The sequence below is a fragment of the Abrus precatorius genome, unplaced genomic scaffold, assembly GCF_003935025.1.
Source record: "Abrus precatorius isolate BTA unplaced genomic scaffold, Abrus_2018 Scaffold11, whole genome shotgun sequence".
In the NCBI taxonomy this organism is placed as follows: domain Eukaryota; kingdom Viridiplantae; phylum Streptophyta; class Magnoliopsida; order Fabales; family Fabaceae; genus Abrus; species Abrus precatorius.
Genome location: NW_020874303.1, coordinates 18,600,195 through 18,621,247, shown reverse-complemented (window position 1 = coordinate 18,621,247; position 21,053 = coordinate 18,600,195). Strand labels below are relative to the sequence as shown.

The 21,053-nt window shown below is 31.9% G+C and overlaps 2 protein-coding genes across 4 annotated transcripts; both read left to right on the top strand.

The window, feature by feature from the left end:
* The first annotated feature begins 3,147 nt into the window (after positions 1-3,147).
* On the top strand, positions 3,148-8,098 carry LOC113853596 (serine/threonine-protein phosphatase PP1). Of its 2 annotated transcripts, none has more exons than XM_027484046.1 (4): positions 3,148-3,709; positions 4,980-5,539; positions 6,143-6,355; positions 6,812-8,098. In XM_027484046.1, exons 1-4 carry the CDS (start codon positions 3,532-3,534, stop codon positions 6,815-6,817), a joined length of 957 nt encoding a protein of 318 aa, XP_027339847.1. In that variant the 5' UTR covers positions 3,148-3,531; the 3' UTR covers positions 6,818-8,098. The 2 variants fall into 2 exon arrangements, with proteins under 2 accessions (XP_027339847.1, XP_027339846.1); XM_027484045.1 differs by having other exon boundaries at positions 7,430-7,849.
* A 476-nt stretch (positions 8,099-8,574) lies between these two features.
* On the top strand, positions 8,575-18,893 carry LOC113855028. 2 transcript variants are annotated; one of them, XM_027486461.1, is made up of 9 exons: positions 8,575-8,913; positions 9,004-11,613; positions 11,697-11,800; positions 12,666-12,735; positions 14,390-15,175; positions 15,909-16,111; positions 16,733-16,856; positions 17,481-17,687; positions 18,082-18,893. In XM_027486461.1, the coding sequence occupies exons 1-9, from the start codon at positions 8,746-8,748 to the stop codon at positions 18,223-18,225; spliced, it is 4,416 nt and encodes a 1,471-aa protein (XP_027342262.1). In that variant the 5' UTR covers positions 8,575-8,745; the 3' UTR covers positions 18,226-18,893. The 2 variants fall into 2 exon arrangements, with proteins under 2 accessions (XP_027342262.1, XP_027342263.1); XM_027486462.1 differs by lacking the exons at positions 16,733-16,856; positions 17,481-17,687; positions 18,082-18,893 and having other exon boundaries at positions 15,893-16,079.
* Positions 18,894-21,053: the final 2,160 nt, after the last annotated feature.

The following is a 21,053-nucleotide window of genomic DNA, read 5'->3' as shown; positions in this document are numbered from 1 at the left end:
CAATGTAACTCTTTTTTATAATTTAATATTATGGAATAATAATAACAATTAAAACATCACAGTACCCGTCCACCCTTCCTCAAATTATTGACTTTTTGAAGCAACAAAGTGTAATTTTGTTCTCTATCTCCTCTTTCTTCTTCTTCTTTTTTTCTTTCTCTATTTCTAAAAATGGCAAACATATCAAACAATTGAAAATTAGTAAATTATTTTATAACTTATTAAAACTTCACAACTAATTTCAACTTTTTTTATAAATAAATTAAAAATTATTATTTATTCTCTAAATATCTTAAAAAAAAAATTATACAAATGTCATAAAAGTATCTAATTGACTTTTATTAAAATTGTAAAAGCTTATTAGACAAAAGTCTATTTTATTTTGGTTTCAAAATTTATTTACTATATTTAAAAAAAAATTGATAATAATTTAGATAGATATGCATGGTAAAATTTTAATTTAATTTATATAAGAGTTTTAATTATTAAAGGCATAGTAATTTAAGATTAACATAGTAATTTAAAATTTTTAATTTTATGTATATTTTCCTTTAATTTTATAAATTTTGGTCTTTTAATTGTGAATGCACAACGGTAAAAGATATTTAATTTTAATTAATTTTAAATTTTATGTTATTAAAATATATCATTTATGTATTTTAACTTAATTTAATTAAATGTATATAAACGATGAGGTGATAAGTAACAATTTTTTTTAAGAAAATAGTTACATAAATTTAATAATATTATTTTTAGTAAAAGAGAAAGAAAGATGATAAACGATAAGGATATTACAATAAATTATTACTTTTTTAAGCCCATATATACATATTTATTTATTTAAGTAAAACATTTTTTTAATTTAAAATCTCATTAAAGAAATAATAAATATATAATATGTATGTTATTCACCTATTATTAAAAAAAAGAGAATTCAGGTTCACTATTCAAAACTATTTAATATTATTAAGGGCTTGTCCAATTGAAAATGTGCATTAACTAGTTACTACAGTTATATTATATGTATATCACAAATTCTTATTAAATATTATTTTCTGTTTTAAAATTTTAATATTAAAATTATTGTTTTGGTGTGCGTGACTATTATAAAAACTGCGTAAACAAATTAAATTGGCTAACTTGACTGATCGAAGGAAGAAGTGTCAGATAAATAATTTGACGAACTCAAAAAAAATATCGGAAACAAATTTAATTAAAAATAGTTAAATTAAGCTAAATTTGGGCAAACATTAATTTGAATCAATTATTTAATGATTTTTTTAGTTTATTTTTTAAAAATTTATTCCAAAATATCATTAAATAAATAAAAATTTATATATTATAACTACGTATAAAATAATTTTATTTATCTTTATTATGATTTAAAATTATAACTAGTTTAATATTTAATACTAAAAATATATTTTATTATTATTAGTTTGAACTAGATTTTAATACAAAAGAACTAATAAAATCTAGTCTATTTTTAAAATTTTTAATAAAAAAATATATTTTTAAAGTATTTTTTAGATTAAATATCTTCATAAAATAACTTCTTACCAATTAATTTGCACGTTGAATGATTCTTAAAATTTAATTTTGTTTATAAATAAAAATATACAAAGGTAAGAAATATATTATAGCTTGAATAAAAACAAAAGATCCTCACCCTATATTTCAAAGATAAAAAAATAAAATAAAATCTAAGTAACAACATTAAATTGTTATTAGGTGAAGTAAATACATACTTTTTTTTATAAATTAAACTAATGCATAAAAGTAATTGTTGATTTCAATTAAAGATATCGAGTATTTAATTTCAGGTGCTTAATTTTAAAATAAATATATATATACTTTCAAACAAAAAAAAACCTGAGGAATTGATATAATATTAGGTTAGAAATTTATACTTATTCACTTATTTAGTATTTTTTTTAAAGAGTATTTAGTCAATGATTTTGGAGATCTATCCTTATAATATAAGTTTTTTTTAATTATAAATTTAGTCATAGACATGACACACTTCTATAATTCAAAATTTATAATTTAATTTTTATCTGAGTACACAATTTAAAATTAGTCTTCATTATTTAAGATTTGTTAACAACGATGAAAGAGACAAAATATATTAAAAAATAATTGTATAAAATTAAAATATAAAATTTTATTATAAAAATTAATTTTTAAATAAATATTTACCAGAAGATTAATATTTTAATCAAAATATTAAAAAACTAAATACTCACATTTTAAAAAGATATAAATATAAAATAAAAAAGTGAATTTTTTAAGAACTAGGTTTAAACAATTAAATATAATAAAAATTTATAGGAAAGAGAAACATTTATTGCACTTTTATTATAATTCAAAATAAATATAAATTTTAACAAAAAATGAAAAAGAGACTTATTAAAGAACGTAGTATTGAATAAAAAATTTAAAATTATACAGTAAATTTTTTTTAAAAAAAATATTATACAGTAATTAATGTATAAAAATTATAATAAAAATATGAATATTTATATTTTATTTATTCATTTGAAAGTATGATAAAAGATAAAAATATAAAATTTAAAAAAAGTTAACTTCAACTTTTATGACAAAATTTAAAGAAATAATAATAATAAAATTTATTAAAAAACAAATATTTATTAAATTTTATAAATTTAAGATAATAAATAAATTAATTCTAAACTTAACCATTTTAAATTGTTGCATAGAAATGATTCAAATTCTATTTTAAAAACCTTCCATAGGTAAAGTTGGTACAAATGACCAATATCTATTCATGAAAAGAATATTGTAAAATAAGCAAAACTATTAACACCAAATAATGATTTATCATTTAAATTTGAAGAACAAAGATTGTAGATATTTCCCGGTAATTCTCTCATTATGAACACGAAGCACAATCTTCAATTCATTATGTTATGATCGTCACAGTGTGATGATCGCACGGTGGGGTAAAAGAGATTGCTTAATGGAAGCACGAAAAAACCAGAGGAGGGGTAGATGAGATGATTTAGCGATCAATTACACGTGCGAGGGGAGGGTCCCACGGGCTTAAATTTTGAGATAGGGTTGAGGATTCCGAAATGTATATATGGGAAAGGAAAGTAAGGTATTATTTTTATATATAGTTGATTATTAATAATTGTTTTTATTCATTTTCCATATACACAATATGAAGGTGTATTTGTCCTTGTCACCAACTAGGGTAGGGTTCTTAGTGGCCACTCCCCTCCGCCAAACCAAAAGAGTACATGCCTACAAAACTATTAGTGTTGATTCCTTTATAAACTCCGTTTGTCATATGCAATTTACGAGCGGGAAACGGCGGCCATAGCAATACGCTCTCGTCGTTTTCTCCCTCCTCCGGTTTTCCTCCCGTTTTTGCGTTTTGCATTAAACCCTTTCGCTCTTTTTCTCTGCTTTATCTTAAAGGCAAAGCATAAACCGTTCTCTCTCTGGAGTCTGAGACGGAGAATCCGATCCTTCATATCTGTGAAGGGTTTCTGAATTTCTCGAGAGATGGACGAGAATTTGCTCGACGATATCATCCGAAGGCTTGTTTCGGCGAAGAACGGAAGAACAACGAAGCAGGTGCAGCTTACGGAGGCTGAAATCCGACAACTATGTGTTTCCTCCAAGGAGATCTTTCTCAGTCAACCCAATCTTCTCGAGCTCGAGGCTCCTATCAAGATTTGTGGTATTTATCTATTTTTTTCTTTGATAATTTCAATTAATTGATTAAAATATTGGTTGTTTGTGTCGGTGACAAATCATGCATGGTTGCCCTTGGTGTTTATTGTTTCCTGTGCTTGCTTGGTTTTTCTTTGCCCTGGTGTTAATTGTGAATTTTGATGTGTGAATTCTGTAATTGAATGGAAAAGAGAAGGTTGAGAAAACTGGCATGCGATTCTGTTTATTTCAATTTTACATATCGGAGTTGAGAGGGCTTGCGTACAATCCCTTGTGATTTGAGGTAGACAGCTATGTTTCATCCTTGTTTACATGGAATAGAATTGAGTGAATGTCTAGGTCTTGGTGTGAAAATAAAGCTCTTAGTTATACCTCTTTTGAAACTTCTTTGGTACCTTGAATTCGCTATGGGTCTTTAGGTTGGTGTGCTGAAGTTAGGGTTGTTGCTCGCATCTTGTTTAGTTTTCTTATGACTGTTTAGTGGGAGAAAGTGGGAGAGAGCAGAGGGAGGCGTGATTGATCATGATACTACTACTGCTGAGATAGTCAGCTGCTTGTGCACAATTATTAACTCTTCATTTATGTGAAATTGTATGTCAAGGAGTTGACGTGATGGATAAATTGCTTGGACAGAACCAACAGCTTTTACTACAATAGGCACGTTACTAGTTGCGCAAAATAACTTCCAATAAGTTTGTTGTTTATATGTCAGTGTATTTGATAATATGGAGTTAGGGAGCCATAAGGGACGGATGCTAGACGACAGAAGGGGTTGGTGTGTGCTTTTTTGTGGTTTTGGCAAGGTGACCCGTCTGTCAAGCATGCACTGCATTATGGTGTTTTTCTGGTTTTGGCAAGTTGCTCGCCTTGATGACATTTCTGTGATACTCGGTTTAAATGGCCAATAATTGGAAAACCTCCAAAAGCCTACCCATTTAACTTGATTTGTCATGAATTTTTTTTAGGGTTGCGGCAGCTTCCATTTACTTCATTTTCAACTTATTATCGTGCTTTCATGCGTGAATATTTTTTCAGATTTATTTAAGCATGAATGCTATGCTTGAGTAGTTGAATTATGGAAAATCATGTTAAAATTATTAAATTTGTTACTTTTTTTTCCTTATCTAATTTTAATGCCTTGCCTCATTAGTTGTTTACTTTTTGTTGAGGCATTGAAAGCCCTAGAGCCTCAGGGTTTTGCTTTTTGTTTTTGATCACCTTGTTATCTATAGATGTTAATTATTGGATGGCATCTGTTTTAAACAATTTATTTGCAGGAGATGTTCATGGCCAGTACTCAGATCTTTTAAGGCTGTTTGAATATGGGGGATACCCACCTGAAGCCAATTATTTATTCCTTGGAGATTATGTTGATCGTGGTAAGCAGAGCATTGAGACAATATGCTTACTCTTAGCATACAAGATCAAATACAAGGAGAATTTCTTTCTTCTCAGGGGCAATCATGAGTGTGCTTCCATCAATCGTATATATGGTTTCTATGATGAGTGTAAGAGGAGGTTTAATGTTCGCCTATGGAAGACATTTACTGATTGCTTTAATTGTCTACCTGTTGCCGCTCTAATAGATGAGAAGATCCTTTGTATGCATGGCGGACTATCACCTGATCTAAAAAACTTGGATCAGATACGGACTATTGCTCGCCCTATTGATGTGCCAGATCATGGCCTTCTCTGTGACCTTCTATGGGCTGATCCTGATAAAGATCTTAATGGGTGGGGAGAAAATGATCGAGGTGTGTCCTTTACATTTGGGGCTGACAAGGTTGTTGAATTTCTTGAACAACATGATCTCGATCTGATTTGCAGAGCTCACCAGGTAATGAAACCTGAATTTTGGTCAATTTCTATCATTTTATTGCTACTTTTGGATTGACCATTGATGACTATAGATAGTATCTTTTACTAGTTTGTACTTCTATTCATATATACTACTACTGGGAAAACATGATGTATTTGCAAATTGCAAATTGCAACTTACTACTTATTACTCAAATTGTTAAATGAAAAATAATCACATGCTTTGAGTAGATTGATTATGATGACTGGGAATCAAAGAATAAAAAAGAGACAGGGTGGATGAGGATAAGATGAAATTGGGTTTTGACCTCACTTAGTAATTACTATTTTAGTCTAGAGAATTTATTATGTTTAATGCTTGGTTTTCTTGTAACATCTTGATTTTCCTTTCCATATCACCAGCTTTCACACTTCATAAATATCAGGTCATTTCGATTTTTGTTTTGTTGATGATTCTTTCTTTAGTTGCCTATCTTCTGATTTACTTGTATTTTGTATTGGGTTTTTGTCTGTCCATGCTGATGTATTGGACATTTACTTGGTTCATGGATCTTAATTCTTTGTAATCAATTGATGAATCCGGTTTGATGCTTTCCTTTTAAAATTCTGAGCTGTGTTTCAGGTTGTAGAAGATGGATATGAGTTTTTTGCTAAGCGTCAACTGGTGACTATATTCTCCGCACCAAATTACTGTGGTGAATTTGATAATGCTGGTGCGATGATGAGTGTGGATGACACCTTGACATGCTCCTTCCAGATACTTAAATCTTCTGAAAAGAAAGGGAAAATTGGATTTGGCAACAACTCATCAAGACCAGGAACTCCACCCCATAAGGTAAAAAAATGAGTTATTTTAAGGCATGCACTTGTTCATTAATACTTTATGCATTTCTATATATGTACATGGTTCTATGTATTTGTATGTTTTAATGCAAGGATGTTACAAACTCAAGTTGTAATCAAGAAGGCAACTGTATCATAATTATAGGTCTACCTATTAGCAAATATGAAGTTTGATCTCCATGTATTACATAAGTTGGTTGTTGCACGTAATTGATAAATGATTTGTGTGAATCTATATGTATCATTACAAGTAACATTGACAGACAACTGGTAATTTCAAGGTTTATGGCTTCATAGAAATATCATCAGGTTAATACCCATGTATGATGTTTCTGTTAAAGTTAATTGTCCAAGAGATTCAAGCCTTTCGGGGCTTTACTTGTGATCAATGTTCATTATTATCTTAGAATCGTAAGCCTAATATCCAATTTCTCACATGGCTATTCAGTTTTGAGAGTTTGGAGCAGTAACCTATAGTGCAGAACCTGTGTTCTGAGGGGGCATGGGAGAGACATGTCTATGCTATTTGGGGCAATTTCCCTTCATGAGGTTTACACCTTCCCGTGGTCAGGGAGTTCTGGTGTTTGTTGATATTCAAGTTGCCCAAGTTGTCTACCAATGTTGATTTCCACTTTTTGTTTTGGTGAAGCCCACCGATGAGAGATGGAATGAATAAAGGCGGAGAGGGAGAGAAAGGGGATTGAGGAGTGACAATTTTTGCACTACGGTCTACTCAATTTTTTAGGTTTTCAATTTTCTTTTTTGTGAAATTTTTTGGTGGTATGAAAAACTTCCGGTATTACTTTTAGTCTGATGAGAGGGGGTAAGAGAAGACCTAAACAAAATTTAAATGAAATTATTAAACTAGACATTTTAGTTAATAATATTTATAAAAATTTAATTTTTAACCGTGTTTAATAACGTTGAATAATCTATGTAGCTGATCTCACATTTTAAGAAAAGAAAAGTCTTCCGAAAATTTGCTTGCTGCCTTCTTTTCATCTTATCACGTGCTCCAAATCTTTTTGAAATTTATTATGACCTCACTTTTACCCTTTTCATCCAGGGTGGGAAGGTTTAATTAACATTTCTGAGCTGTACAAGGTCAGCGAGTTGGATGGAGGCATTCCATTCTCTATATATTAGGTCAAAGGCTTATGGTTATGCTGCCTGGCATGGTTCACAAGATATAAAGCATGAGGCCTTCCTTCCTTGGCAACGATAACTATAGACAGTGTGGCAAGGGAAAAGGCACTTTTTATTGTGCGACTTCTATTGACCCCCTACCCTTTGTTTCTTCTTTCTAATAGTTTTTTTTTTTTAATGTATAATGCAGATTCTAACTTTATAAGGGGAAATCCTGAATATCTTATTTGTTGCGAAAATTTTAATTTAGGTTAAATTCAAAAATTCGGCCCTTTCATGTCTCCTTACATAATTTTTTAAATTTCCCATCTTAGTCACTACTAAAAAAAAAGTTCATGAATTGATTCTATCTTGAGTTGTTTTTTGTTTTAATTTTTAAAAAATATTTATTTTTCATCTTTACATAATAATTTTACATTTTGTTTCTTATGTTTGACTTATAATTTTGACAAATGAAAAAAATTTGTAAATTTTTTACACAAGATTTAACATATATAATTTTTATACAAGTAGTGTGTCAGTTATGGACACCATTGTTTTTTAATTTACCCTTAATTTATAATTGCACCGGCGTTATATGGAGTGTGTCAACTAAAAAAAAAGAGGAAAAAAAAAAAGAGGAAAAAAAATACTCAATGCTCGTTTGCGGGTATCCTTTTGTCACCGTGCAACACTGTTCAAAAGAGATGTATTTATTTTCTTTTGGAGTCTTGAAAAGAGATGAAAACTTTTAAGAGAAATGGTACAAAAGAAATTGTATAATTTTTGTTATGATTTTGAGAAATAGAAAGAGAAGAAGAAAAATTGATAAGTGATGTAATGGAAAGAGATAGAAAAAGATTATTTTAATAAAATTTTTTTATTAGCCTTTACAAATCTCGAGTGCATCCTTATTTTATTTTCAAAGTTGAGTTATAATATTTTTACAATAAATTTTTATGACTGTCCCAAACACTACAGATCTCTCTACAATGTTTTTTTTTTAACTTATAAAAATGACATGTTTTTAATAAAGTCAAATATAAAAAAAATGTGAACCTAATAGGCAACAAGGAACAGTAGCTGGTGCGGGAAGAGTCCGAATCAAGTACCCAAAGCCCTTGGAATCAAACAGAAACTTGTTGATCGAAATTCTCAAACGGAACGTCGAGTAATTTAACAGTACATATTCGTATACGTTAGTATTTAATAAAAGAAACGCAGGGAACGATGAATTAAGTGGGAATTTGAATATCAATGAAGTGCAGATCGGTGGCGTGCATTTGGTCAGGCACGCCCTTCCCTCACAATATCACCGCCGTCGCCGCCTTCACCGGACCACCGACACCAACATTTTACACCGCCGGATCCGATGGCTCCATCATCTGGTGGACCCTTTCCCCTTCCAATTCCACCTCCACACCGGTATTTCCCCATTTCAATTTCCATTCTCATTGTTTCAATTAACAAATCACCATTTCTTTTCAATTTCTTAGTGCGAAGTTGATTTTGCAGCATGTTAATGCAGTGGGCGTGTTGTGTGGTCACGCAGCACCGGTCACCAATCTCGCCCTTTGCTGTCCCGTCGCAGCAGAGCAAAACGGTATTGGTTCAAGTGGAAGTAGATGTAGTGCGTTGATAAGTGCGTGTTGCGATGGGTTTTTGTGTGTGTGGAGTAAAAATAGTGGTCATTGTCGGTGTAGGAGAAAATTGCCACCCTGGGTAGGCACTCCTCGTATAATTAAAACTTTGAATTCGACGCCGAGATATGTGTGTATAGCTTGTTCTTTTGTGGATTATTCTGTGGAAGGAAATGAAGGTTTAATTGATAGAGAAACACAGCTTAGGAAACCCTCTAAATGCACTATTCTTATTGTTGACACATATTCACTTTCCATTACACAAACTGTGTTTCATGGAAATCTATCCATTGGTCCTGTCAGGTTTATGGCACTAGTGTTAGGTGATGATGAGAAGAGGAATTCTGTGTTTGTGGCTGATTTAGCTGGGAAGCAACAGATGGTCTCGATGTCGGAGGATCCTCGTGATTATGGGGAGGGTTTGACGAGTTCACATGGAGATAAAGCTCCGTTGGAAAGTTCTATTTGCTCTGAGGGATTGAGTGGTGTGGAGCAAGTTATTTCAGTTTTGACCTATGGGAGCCTTGTTGCTTTTATATTGAAAGATCGCTGCATATTTAGGTTATTCTCTAGTGATGGCAATATTGGAGAGGTTTCTTTTATGGATAATTTTTTCAGTTTGGATCGGCATTCTACTCCAACACATGCTATTGGTGGCATTTTTCTTGAGAGTGATGATGTGGGCAATATGGGCAGTACCCATGAAAACTTGATTCCGGTATACTTTGTTGTGTGGAATAATATAGGTTATGCAATTATATATAAAATATCGTATCAGAATGATGTTTTTCATTGTGAACCTCATTCTGAGATTCCTGCTACTCATTATCAACCTGATATGAGATTATCTATCTTTTTCCTACAAGTAAATCAATATCTTGTGTGCATCAAGTCAGTGTGCTTTCATTATGAGGAACCTTTGCTATGGAGACCACTTGTCACGATTTGGTCACCGTATCATTTTGATGATAGACCTGGTAAATTGTACCGTCAATGCAGAATGATTAGTGATGGTGCATCTTTCACCAACTGGTTTGAGAAGTCTGCTCAGCTCAAGGGACTGGATGATCTTGAGACTATGTCCACTTTTGGTGTGAGTCCAAGTTCTGATGATGTAGACAATGCACATGTGGATAGCTTAAGCAATTATTATACTTACAAGGGGAAGGTAGTGTCTTCTTCCATGATTATCTCTGAGAACCTCTTTACTCCTTATGCTGTTGTGTATGGGTTTTTAAGTGGAGAAATAGAGGTTGTAAGATTTGATCTGTTTCAAGGCATTTGCTTGGATGGTGTAAGTTCCAACCCTGACGAAAAGTCAACTTCCTGTAAACAGTACTTCTTAGGACATACAGGTGCTGTACTTTGTCTGGCAGCACATCAAATGATGGGTAGTGCCAAAAGCTCGACTTTTAAACGGGTTTTGCTGTCTGGAAGTACAGATTGCACAGTTCGTGTATGGAATCTTGACAGTGGCAGTCTTATTATGGTAATGCATCATCATGTGGCTGCAGTGCGTCAAATTATTCTTCCCCCTTCTTTGACTGCACATCCTTGGAGTGATTGTTTTCTTTCAGTTGGAGAAGATGCATGTGTTGCTCTTGTTTCTCTTGAGACTCTGCGAGTGGAAAGAATGTTTCCTGGACACATGAACTATCCTTCAAAAGTTTTATGGGATGGAGCACGGGGTTATATTTCCTGTCTATGTCAAACACATTATGGAACTTCTGATGCTGCTGATGTATTATACATTTGGGATGTAAAGACAGGTTCACGTGAGCGAGTCTTACGCGGACCAGCTTCACATTCAATGTTTGATCATTTTTGTAAAAGTATCAGCATGAATTCCATATCTGGTACTTTGCTGAATGGAAATACATCAGTCTCTTCATTACTTCTTCCAATAGTTGATGATGCAAGGTTCTCTAACTCTCCCATAAGTCTGTCAGAGAACTTGCTTACTTCATCAAGGTCTTCCCCAAATATTTCAAATATGACTGAGCTGAATTCTTCCAAAACAAATGCAGGTAAAGTAAGTTCAGCAAAGCCAAATTCATCCCCTCTGATTGGTGTCTTGAGTAACAAGCTTCCTATCAAATGCTCTTGCCCATTCCCTGGGATTGTTACTCTGAGTTTTGATCTTGCCTCATTGATGTTCTCTTATCAAAAGAACGAGTCCATGGAAAATGGTGGTGGCAAACCAATGAATAGCAATTTGAAGCAGCAGGGAGTCCAGGAGCAAAATCCTGGCTACCATAATCCGGAAACTTTAGAGGGGCACGACTGGGTTAGCCTATTTGAAGAATACTTAGTTCGATATAGCTTATCATTTCTACATTTGTGGAGTGTAGACAGAGAGCTTGATAATTTGCTGATAAGTGACATGAAGCTGAGGAGACCAGAAAATTTTATAGTAGCTTGTGGTCTGCAGGGGGATAAAGGATCCTTGACATTGACATTTCCTGGTCAGAGTGCTATTTTTGAGGTAATTTGGACTGTATTCTGGGACTTATTTTTTGCTTATCACTCATTTCATTAGTTCCTGAGACATTAAATTCCACATTTCAGCTCTGGAAGTCATCATCTGAGTTTTGTGCAATGAGGTCATTGACGATGGTGTCCCTTGCCCAGCGTTTAATTAGCTTGTCTCACTCTAGTTCTGCAGCAAGCAGGTATTGTGGCAATTGCATTACAACAACAACAGAAGTCCTATGCCACTAGGAGTTACAATTACATTAATAGAAAAAAAAATCTGGTCAAATCAGGTTATTTGTACTTCCACAATTTTGTTTTTAAATGAAGATCTAATCACATCTTGCTTTAATATTTTTCCATCAAGAAAACTCCTTTTTTTACACTTGAACCATCTAAGAAGCATACTCTAAATTGAAGCTTTATAAACCAGAGGAGATGTTTTGTAAAAGCTACAAAGTTTCAAAACTATTTGAGGTTCTTGACAAACTGGAATTAACCATTCTTTTTTGTTTATAGTTCCCAGTGTTATGGATTTAGTGCTCAGTTTCTTTTAAGTTTTGCAGGTGGATCCTTGGTATTCTTTGAAACTTAATATAGTCTTGAAGTGTTTCTTGCAACATATAAATGTTCCTTCTTATATAGAAAAACAATGAACAAAATTTGAAAAGAATAACAAGAAAAAGATTCCCTGATTAGCGTGGGACCTAGATATATTGGGTCCTACATTCATCTGAGTCCAGTTGGTGATGTTTTTGTAGTTCTTCTGAATAAAATATTTACTATGTGTAGGCTTGATGGTAGAGTAAGTCTTTTATGTCTGATTCTCATGATGCTTGCAAACATTTTTTCCTGTTGTTCTTTTTACGTTTTTTCCCCCTTACTAATCTGTTTTTTATGGTTTGGGTAATGGTGTTTCTGCACAATTTCACATTGTGTATTTCTCTTCTTAATTCTGAATTCTTTAAATTATAAATTAATTCATTATTCTTTCTCTCTTTCCTCAAAATGCACTCAATTAGAATTTGGAAAAGTTTTGCTGATGATTGATTGTATCATATGCAGTGCTTTAGCAGCATTTTATACTCGAAATTTTATGGAAAATTTTCCAGATGTGAGGCCACCTTCATTACAGGTTGGAATCTTGTAAAAGTGCTTTTGTTGCTTAGTAATTTTAATCTCAATAGATTTTATGCATGTACTATGTTATTTGTGAGCTTATGGGGAATATGTGATAAATTGGGATGCATTATAATACCCTGTTAGGCATGACTCAACTTGTAATAAGGAGAATAGGGCTTGGATGGAATATTCCAGAAGAAATAAATAGTAAGGGATCAGTTATAAGTGTTTTTAGGGGCAGTTAGGAGGTTAGGTGGTTAAATAGGGGAAATTATAATAAGAACACATCTTTTTGGTAAATAACTGAAACCAAGACGGGGAGAAAGGAACACCCTTGTTAGAGGATTCTTCCTAATGTGTTCTACACTTTCAATACAAACACCCTTCTTTCTTCCTTTCTCTTTCTTTAGATTATGTGCAATTTTGGTCTCCTAATTTTTTTTCAAACCAATTAAGTCCCTCTAATTTTAACATTAGGCAAATTTTGTCCCTCCATCAATTTTTCTTCTTTAAATCTTAAAATTATTATTTTCTATGTAATTATACAAGATTTGGTGATGAATTTGGGATATGGAATTATTTTAGAAGATCATTGAAAACTTGATAAAATTTGAAGGATTTCATAAAATACGATATTAGGGTTTGAAAAAAGTTCTTTTTTTGGTGTAATTTGATGTCCTGGTTTTTTTAGCAAAATACAATTTAATGAATTTAATTTGTAAATATTTCCAGTTAAAGAATGAAAATTTGTGAATTTTAGGTAGGAGAAAATTGACAAAGGACCAAATTTGTTTAATTTAAAATTAAAGGGACTTAGCTGGCTTTAAAAAAAATGAAGGATCAAAATTGCTTATAGTCCAAACCTAAGGAATTAAAAATGCAATTAAACCTTTAATGTTTACCCAACATGTATAATCAATGTATAATCAAGTACTGGTATGGTGAGATACTTTTGAGACTACAGCTGGCTGGCACAGAATACATAAATCCTCTCCCCTTCCCCATAAAACTTGATTCATTTTGCTTTAATAATTCCCTAAATCCTAGAAAAGAGACAGTTGGGGGAAATGTGTTAAACCATGAGAAAACCCTCAATTGTGTGGCCTTCATATTTTGATCATCCCTCTTGTTTCTGTCACAAATTTCCTTTTGAACACAAATTTTGCTTTTAAATTTTTAATGCTAAACAAATAACTAATCAATCATTGAAACTGGAGCATTATAAACTTTTGTTTCTTGGGAAAAGCTCCTTCCAAAAGAGTTTCTCTTTCTCTCTAAAGTTAGGAAGAGTAAGGGTGGAACTGCCTTTAAAAATTAGTGGCTTAAAATCACTATGCACCTTAAATAAAATTGAGGGTAGATACACCCTTACTTTTTCACTTCATAAACAACTCACTTTAGAGGAGTTTCATCTGTGTTTCTTGAGTGTCTGAGATAGCTTAAAATCTGCCAGTCTGGTCTGTTCTATTTGCTGCATCATAACATTTTACTACAGCATTTTTTTATTTATATTTTATTGTTCCATAAGGTGATATTACTAGAAAGATCAATTCCAATGCTGGATTAGTATTGTTGTTTTATGGGTGGTTGATAATGCTTATGCATTATGTGTTATTAAACTTCCCAATTACTTGATATCAGTTCTGAAGGATATCTTCTTTCTACAGCTCTTGGTGGCTTTTTGGCAAGATGAAAGTGAACATGTACGAATGGCTGCACGCTCTATATTTCATTGTGCTGCCTCTCATGCTGTTCCTCTACCTCTATGCAATTCAAAACCTACTAAGTCAACTAGTATGAGCTCCAAAACTGGAAGTAGAGACAAACATCTAGGAAATATGACAGTAGAAAGCATATCTCCCAAGGCAGAAAAACGAGGAATTTCCCATGATGAGCAATCCAAGATTCTTGCTTGGCTAGAATCATTTGAAGTGCAAGATTGGATTTCTTGTGTTGGTGGAACAAGTCAGGATGCAATGACATCTCACATTATTGTTGCCGCTGCACTGGCTATCTGGTACCCCAGTCTTGTAAAGCCATGTCTTGCCATGTTAGTTGTTCATCCATTAATGAAGTTGGCTATGGCTATGAATGAGAAGTACAGCTCCACTGCTGCTGAGCTCCTTGCAGAGGGCATGGAGAGTACATGGAAAGAATGCATTGTCTCTGAGATTCCTCGTCTGATTGGGGATGTCTTTTTCCAAGTAGAGTTGAGTGGTCCATCTTCCAAATCAGTGCCAGAAATTTCAGATGCCTCTTTTTCTATTAAAAAGACTTTGGTGGAGGTTCTTCTTCCAACTTTAGCTATGGCTGATATACCTGGCTTTTTGTCTGTGATAGAAAGCCAAATTTGGTCTACTGCATCTGATTCACCTGTCCACATGGTGTCCTTGTTGACTCTTATAAGGATTATGCATGGTTCTCCCAAGAATTTGGCTCAATACCTTGACAAGGTTTGTTTTTTGTGAAGTTACTTGTTGCTAGTAGTCTAGTACTAACCTGATCATCAATGTATCAGATGGAGAGAATTATATCCAAATAACAATTGGAAAGAGATATAAATTATATAATAATGATTTATTATTTTAAAATTGTCTCTTTTATTTTTTTTAAAATAAATATATATATATATATATATATATATATATAATCTTTTGATCTCAGATGTTTAATGTTGGGAGGGGGTAGAGGGAAAGTGGGAAAAAGTATGAGTGAAACGATTAAGAAAGGTTTAAACATTAATAATTTGTCTATATACATGATTTATGACAAAATATTATTGCATTGTTTGACCCATGTAATTGACTCTATCTAGTGACAAAAGCTTTGTTATTATTGCTGTATGCTACCATTGACAGCTAGAATTATTTAATATTTATTCCTTGCAAAATGAATCTTGTCTATATCTCGTTATCAGTTCTTTAGTATGGATTCGCCTGCTGTCTTGTAAAAAAATTCTTGTTCTTGCTTATCTCTTTCATCACTTAATACTGCTTGTTTCTATTCTTGATGGTTGGGAGCAGAGTGATTCTCTATTTCAAGGGGCTATCTTCTTTTTGTACTGAATCATGCACAACATAGGACCTGCTAGTAGTTTTCTCTGCCCTGAAGTTTTAAATTTCATGCTGCTTATTTGTTTTGAAACATGAAAGCATGAATTTTTGTGACAGTGGGTCAGATCTGCAGGTGGTGAACTTCATTTTACAGACTATAGATCCTAGCAACTCAGTCATGCGGAAGGCATGCTTTCAGAGTTCAATGACAACTTTCAAGGAAGTTGTGCGTGTATATCCTATGGTTGCTGTCAATGATTCGTGGACCAGACTAGCAGTTGGAGATGTGATTGGAGAAATTAAGACTGCAAGCATTAGGGTTTATGATATGCAAAGGTATTAGGATTACAAGATAAAAGTGTAATTTTTAAATTCAGAATGGATTTAGGCTGACAATGTGTAGATACCCTCCAATTGTTCTGTCTGGCATGTACTTGAGAAAATACTTTTTGTGCTATTTAAATGCTATATGCAGGGTGGAAAGGTCAAAAAAATAAAAATCACAAGAGATGGAATTATAATTAAAAATTTGAAAGATAGAATACAATACTGAGGATATTTAAGGAAAAAAAGAGAGATTTTGGTGGTTCTGTACTTACTGCTTAGTTCCACCCCTGGTTGTATCCTAAATAGCCGAATGGTCATTTTGTTTGTTGATAATTGTACTCTTCAAGGTAAATGTCCATTTAATGCCATGTGGTAGGCTATGGACGATACAGATAAATTTTTCAAGAATGAAAAGAATTATTTTTTTAATTTTTACTACTTTCCCTGTTTATATGATTATGGCATTTATAACTTGTTTCCTCTCTCTCTCTCTCTCTCTCTATCCCACCCTTTTGTGCTTATCTTTTGAAATTTCTGATTTACAATGTGGTCTTCTTGTGTTTCTTCTCTCTGTGATATCTGAAGAGATAATAATTTCCTAAAACATACAACCTTCATTTTTCTATGCAGTGTGACAATGATAAAGGTTTTGGATGCAAGTGGGCCTCCTGGACTTCCAACTCTGCTCACAGCAGCGACAGCAGGAACATTGACTACTGCAATTTCAGCACTGAGCTTTTCACCCGATGGAGAGGTACCAACCAATTGTTTTTAAAAACCTAGACTGCTTGGTGTTCTGTGGATCTAGATGGTAGGTTTTGGATCATCACGTAAAGAAATAATGATATGTAAAAATTTGATCTTATCCAGAATCTTAGTTATATTAGGCAAACTATATACTCTGATTTATCTGTGACCTAAATAAGGGCTGTTGCTAGCTTCAGACCATATGATACTAATTACTATAATGCTATTTATAATGATAATGTGGTTAATAAAATCAATTTTGAGAAATACTTGAACCACTCGTAACATAAGAGCAAGGGAAAATCCTTGCAACATACTTCCCCACAGTCTGCCTTATTGTTCCCACACCCATTTGTTTACTATATTTTTCTATGATTTAAGTACGCTTTCCATATAGGTTCATCATGCTTGATTGGTTCAATTTAAACCAGATGAAAACCTTTGTTTCTTATATATTGTATTTTTTCCTAAATCTTTTTGAGTGCTCCTATGTTTCTTTTTTCTCTTTTCCAAAACTGTTCTCTGAACTCCAGAAGCAATCTTATGTAATCTTTTTGAGATTAGTGATTTCTCTATATATCTCAAACTGATATTTTTTCCCTCCTACTTCTTGAACATTCTTTATTGCTAGGGGCTGGTTGCTTTTTCTGAACATGGGTTACTGATTAGATGGTGGTCACTGGGATCTTTCTGGTGGGAGAAACTAAGCAGGAACTTTATTCCTGTCCAGTGCACCAAATTAATCTTTGTTCCTCCTTGGGAAGGATTTTCACCTAATTCATCCAGGTCAAGCATAATGGCCAATATTTTGGAAACTGACAGGCAGTTGAACTTTCAGGTGATTTTCTTTTACTTTTTTCTGTTTTCAATAAAGACAGAGAACTATTTTTATGTCTAGCGAATGAAACTAGAACCCAGCTTTTGGTTGAAACTGATGCCTGAGGGGAAGATAGCTGATAAATTTATATTTAGCAGGAGAACTTTAGTGCTAAGTTGGAATCTCCTTATAATGTTTAACTCAGCACATGATGAAAGTCTTATAGAAAGTTGGCCGAAAGCATGCAAAAATACATTCAATTGGTCGAAATGCATGAATATAAATGATAAATAGCTTGAGATGAAAGCTTTTCTACTTTCGACCACCTCCTTTCGTTACGGGTCATTAAGATATCTACTATTGCCATAAATCTACTTCTCCTTTTATGTAATGCTACCTATATTTCTTTTTCTAGGATAATGCGAGGGATTCAAATCATGCTGACAGTTTGAAACAACTGCTTCATAATCTGGACCTCTCCTATCGACTAGAATGGGTTGATGGCCGGAAAGTACTACTTACAAGGCATGGTCATGAATTAGGCACTTTTCAGTTATAAGCATAAAATAATGCTGATTCTTTGAAATTCTTGCTGGAAATTTTCAACGATTTCAGAATTTTAGTCGAGGCTTTATCATGAAAGGATCCCTCAGCATGTATAGCAGCTCCAACTAGCAAGAGAAGATATTTTCTCAGTTCATAGTAGCGTACAATTTGAGGTGGTGTTCATTGTAGCTCTTATAGTACAATTCGACACTTTTTGTGAGGATTTATTGAGATCAGCTTGATGGCACCAGGAGCCAATTGAATGGTCTTGCTGCAACTTGGGATAGATTTGGCAATCTTTTGGGTAAAATATTGAGAAAAGGAAATAGAGAGCCTTACACCATAGAAACTGTTAACTTATTTACAGTTAGGGACCAAATAATCACAAAATTATTCAAAATGACTATTTGGTCACTAGCTTTGAGTAAGTTATGTAGTTGCTGAAGTCCCGGAAGACTTATGGGGAAAAATTAGTCTTCATAGTTTAGTCAGTACTGAAGCTTGTGCAGTCTTTTTATATATATAGCAAGAGAAAATTACTTTGATCTCTCCCGAATTTTACAGAAATCATATCCTCCCCCCCCCCCAAAAAAAAAATAAAATTGTACAGGACTCCGGCTTCTCATGTAGTTAATTTGAGTATTGTCTTTTTGTTCTGATTATTACACATTGAGATCATGCCTACATAATAATTTCTGTTGAAAGAGAAAAGTGAAAGAATATGGATAAATTCGTGTAGATCATCTAATGGAACATATATTTATATATTGTTCAGTTACATAATTAATATAATTACAAACATAAATTTGTCTTATCACAATTACATATATTTAACGTTTTCTTTTAAGAAGAAACATATAGGTCATATATACAAAGTTTGTTACATATAAGAAATAATTTAGTGAAGACATCTAAATAGACCAGTCAAATTGACAAAATTAGTGAGACGTGTTTAAATAAGTTTTCTTCTTTGTTATTCTTTTAGTACTTTCACTGTTAATTTTACTAAATCATACTTTAATGAGCCCACTCTTTCTCTTTTATTAACAAAAGAATTTAATTTTAATATATTATTAATATATATTTTTATATTATTGATAATTAATTTTTTATAAATATAATATGCAAAATAATTATCATAAAAATTAATAACTTTAAATAATATAATATTTTATAAGCAATATAAATAATTATTTTTTTTTAAAGTCGATCGAAACTCCTTCACAGTTGGGAGGGGGTCGGCAGCAATGAGCTGGACAGTCGGTGGAATGGTGGCCCACTGGCCCACTCATTACACGTTAGAGCGAATTAATAATTACAAAATATTTCGTTGACGTGTTAAAGCGATAAAAAGAAGGAAGAAATAAAAAGTGATGTGATATTTAATGTAACAGAAAAAAAAAACAAATGTTAAAATATATTTAATTTTTATAAATTAATTATAAATTAGTTTATATATTTAAAAAATTATATATGATTTAACATCTGTACGAATGTTTTATTTTATTTTAACTGTTATAACATTATTTTAAAAAATTACTTTAAATAACCTAACGACATAAATTTAAATATAAAAAATTATATATAAACTAAAATTTAAAATTTTTAGGTGTTGAGATTTATTTATAAATAAATATCAACAATAAAGACTAAATATTTATTTTAATCTAAAAAAAGTGTAAATATATAAAAAAATTATTAAAAATTGAGAGAAAAAAAAATAGGGACATAGCTTAGGATAGATATTCAAAATAAAATTAATATATATGATCTGTTGTTGAGGAATTTTTTTTAAAGGAATTTCTCTCTCTAAGATAAGTGTTTTTTTGTTCTTCTAATTTTAGTGAAAGAATTAAGTATAGTTTTTATAATCTCTATACAGAATACAGATCAATGATTGACTTGTGTGAGATTCTGGTGTTGTTTTTCTAGTCCTCATGAAATCACATGGTTTGCAGTTTGCACCCAGTTTTCTCGACAAACACCCATTTGAACAATTATTGATATATTATCCGTTGAATAACAGCCTTTTCTACAGACGTTTTATTATTAGAAAAGGATTGAACACATTACTAAGTATTCCGTGAACTGCTTCTTCTTCGACACACATATATGCATGAGATAAAATCAAATAACCCTTGATACTAACTTAGTACGCAAAATAATATTTTAAACATTTTTATTAAAAATAAATTTTATTAACCCAATCATTAAACACAAAATGCTAACTTAACAAACATATATTCAAAATTTTACACGAGTAAATATTTAATCAAATAGGATCTATTTATTGGTGGGAATCGGTTCAATTAATACATGTTTAGTGTTTTTTAAGTAAGGTTCCACAGTGTACATAAAAAAATTCTACTAAAAGAATTAATTTCACTATATAGTGTAGCAGCTGTTCCTACATCAAGCAGGATTAGTTCCTTCAGGGAATACATGTAGTTTAAATTAAAAAATAAGATCTACTTACTTATGTTTTAAATAAAATATTATACATTTGTTAAGAAAATTGATAAATTATTAATTAATTTTTAAATTTTATATATATATAACACATCAAAGTATATGTTTGCAAATTTTATAACATTTCAGTAAGGATAGAACAAAATAGAGCCTCTTGCAATGTTCAATTCCTCTTGACTTCACAATTTTTTTTACAGTAAAATTAAAATATATCATTTTCAATTTTATGTTTTATTCTATTTTATTTTAAAATGTAACAAACTTAAAATAAAATTCTTATTTTTGGTTATATAGATCTCATTCTATTACATTTATCAGATGCCTCAAATTAATTAATTTACATACTTCTGCAAAGTTTGATGGCAATTAGTT

What these genes read in the sequence shown, in the direction of transcription:
- LOC113853596 (XM_027484045.1), top strand. Translation starts at nt 3,532, where the DNA reads ATGGACGAGAATTTGCTCGACGATATCATCCGAAGGCTTGTTTCGGCG. An exon ending in GGCTCCTATCAAGATTTGTG is followed by an intron (nt 3,710 to 4,979) that starts GTATTTATCTAT and finishes ATTTATTTGCAG; the next exon opens with GAGATGTTCATGGCCAGTAC. An exon ending in TGATTTGCAGAGCTCACCAG is followed by an intron (nt 5,540 to 6,142) that starts GTAATGAAACCT and finishes GCTGTGTTTCAG; the next exon opens with GTTGTAGAAGATGGATATGA.
- LOC113855028 (XM_027486461.1), top strand. Translation starts at nt 8,746, where the DNA reads ATGAAGTGCAGATCGGTGGCGTGCATTTGGTCAGGCACGCCCTTCCCT. An exon ending in TGAGGCCACCTTCATTACAG is followed by an intron (nt 12,736 to 14,389) that starts GTTGGAATCTTG and finishes TTCTTTCTACAG; the next exon opens with CTCTTGGTGGCTTTTTGGCA. An exon ending in TGGCTCAATACCTTGACAAG is followed by an intron (nt 15,176 to 15,908) that starts GTTTGTTTTTTG and finishes TCAGATCTGCAG; the next exon opens with GTGGTGAACTTCATTTTACA.